Genomic DNA, 1,961 nt, shown 5'->3' with positions numbered 1-1,961 from the left:
GAAATTCCTAGTGTTTCTTTTGTTTCTCATCGTCAAGCGTGGCGCCATAATTTGATTGTGACGTCATCAGATAATGGCGGATATCAGCTGTTCTTTTTTTTCTTTTTTTTTGGGGGGGGGGTGTTAGTTTGGTTTGTTTTATTTTGGTTTATTTTGTTTTGTTTTGTTTTGTTTATTTGAGAACTATTCTGATTTTTTTTTATTATTATTTCTTTGCGTTCGTATCTCTTTTTTTGGGGGGTTTGTTTGTTTGTTTGTTTGTTGATGTCTTTACGAAGGGGTTTGATGTAGTTGTTTGTTTGTGTGTGTGTGTGTGTGTGTGTGTGTGGATCAGTGTGTACTTATATAGATTCTTTTGTGGCGATATTTCAGTTCTGTTTCTGGGAACAGCTAAGATAGAACAAGTTTTTTATACTGACTCGTCTATTCATATAAATCTTTTGCGTCTGTGTGTAGGCTTTGATCATCATGTCTCGATTTTTCTTTTTCTTTTTTTCCCGACAAGGAATTACGCTGTGTGTGTGTGTGTGTGTGTGTGTGTTTAGGTGTGTAGGTGTGTGTGTGTGGAAGGGGATGTGTGTTTTGTACGTAGGTGTTAATCTCAACGTCTCGTTTTTTTTTTGTTTTTTGTTTTTCTCTTTATTACTCTGCTCCGGCAAGGAATCACAGCAACGGTGACGTGTTGTGACGTCAACCTTTATCTCACTTCCCATTGGCTACATTTCATCTGACGTCACGGAAGGGTATTGATTGTGGGAGGAGCTTCCGTAGTTAACTTTAGTCTCAGAGGATGGAGCTTTAGTGACGTCATAAATATTCTATTGATTGGTACGTGCTAACCGTGACGTCACCCTGCAGCCTATTGGTCGAGCGTTGAGCGTGACGCAGCTAACGTAATATTGATTGGTGGACTGGGCTCGTGACGTCACCCTTTGTGTACCTCTGGATTTGTCACAGAAAAAGCAAAGGGAAATTTTAACATGACAGCCTCAAAGACGTCATATCTTATACTTGTTTAATATATTTAGAGGAATGTAGAAGAAATTATGGCGGGAAATGTTTTGATATTACGTTAGAAAGAGCGAGTTTTTTTTTTTATAAGGTTGTTGTTGTTGTTTCTTTTTATTTTTCTTGATTTAATGGTAAACTCGCTCTTGCATTCGTACATAACTATATGGACATAAATGCACACATAAATACTCACTCTCATTCACTCTCTATCTTTCTCTTTCTCTCTCTTTCTCTTTCTCTCTCTCTCTCTCTCTTTCTCTTTCTCTCTCTCTCTCTCTCTTTCTCTCTCTCTCTGTCTCTCTCTCTCTCTCTCTTTCACTCTCTCTCTTTCTTTCTCTCTCTTTCTCTCTCTCTCTCTTTCTCTCTGTCTCTCTCTCTCCTCCTCTCTGCTCACAAATGAAACCTCATACGCAGAAACAACAAATAACAAAACATAATAATCATAAATATTGTACATCATGATAAGCATCATCACAAAACACCAACCTTTCATCTCACAACACACAAAAAAAATCGTCACAAACATCACGCCATCATCACACATACAAAAAATAATCACAAAAAATCATCACAAAATACCAGCCCATCACCCCAAAACAACGACCTCATCACCACAAAACACCACATAATCATCACAACCAACACCCCCAATCATCACACACAAAAAAAAAAACTCAACCCCCCCCCCCATCATCATCACACAATCATCACAAAACTCAAAACCCCCAAACACCAGCTCATCACCCCCTCCCCCCAACCCCAACCCCACGATTTTCCTCCCAAACCTCACCTTTCTCACCTTTCTCTCTCTCTCTTTCTCTCCCCCGCAGTGTGTGATCTGTGTCAACGCAAAAGCCACGATGCAGACGTATCCTTGTGGACATCGTGTCGTGTGTAGGAAGTGCTTCGTCAAAACGATTCAGGTAAGGAGTCCTGCGAAGGAGTTTTTT

General features: G+C 39.7%; 1 protein-coding gene across 4 annotated transcripts in view; it reads left to right on the top strand.

Moving 5' to 3' along the window:
- Positions 1-1,845: 1,845 nt before the first annotated feature.
- Positions 1,846-1,961, top strand: part of LOC122250135 (uncharacterized) — a 22,985-nt gene continuing 22,869 nt past the window's right edge. For all 4 annotated transcript variants that reach the window (XM_086556516.1, XM_086556514.1, XM_086556515.1 and 1 more), the window contains exon 1: positions 1,846-1,934. In XM_086556516.1, the coding sequence (XP_086412642.1) occupies positions 1,872-1,934 (63 nt within the window). In that variant the 5' untranslated portion in view covers positions 1,846-1,871. The remainder of the gene's footprint in view (positions 1,935-1,961) is intronic.

This window comes from Penaeus japonicus, unplaced genomic scaffold (assembly GCF_977035675.1).
Source record: "Penaeus japonicus unplaced genomic scaffold, GWHDUDI00000001_assembly GWHDUDI00000032, whole genome shotgun sequence".
NCBI lineage: Eukaryota > Metazoa > Arthropoda > Malacostraca > Decapoda > Penaeidae > Penaeus > Penaeus japonicus.
Note: the sequence above shows the minus strand (reverse complement) of the source record. Positions and strands in the feature narration are given on the sequence as shown.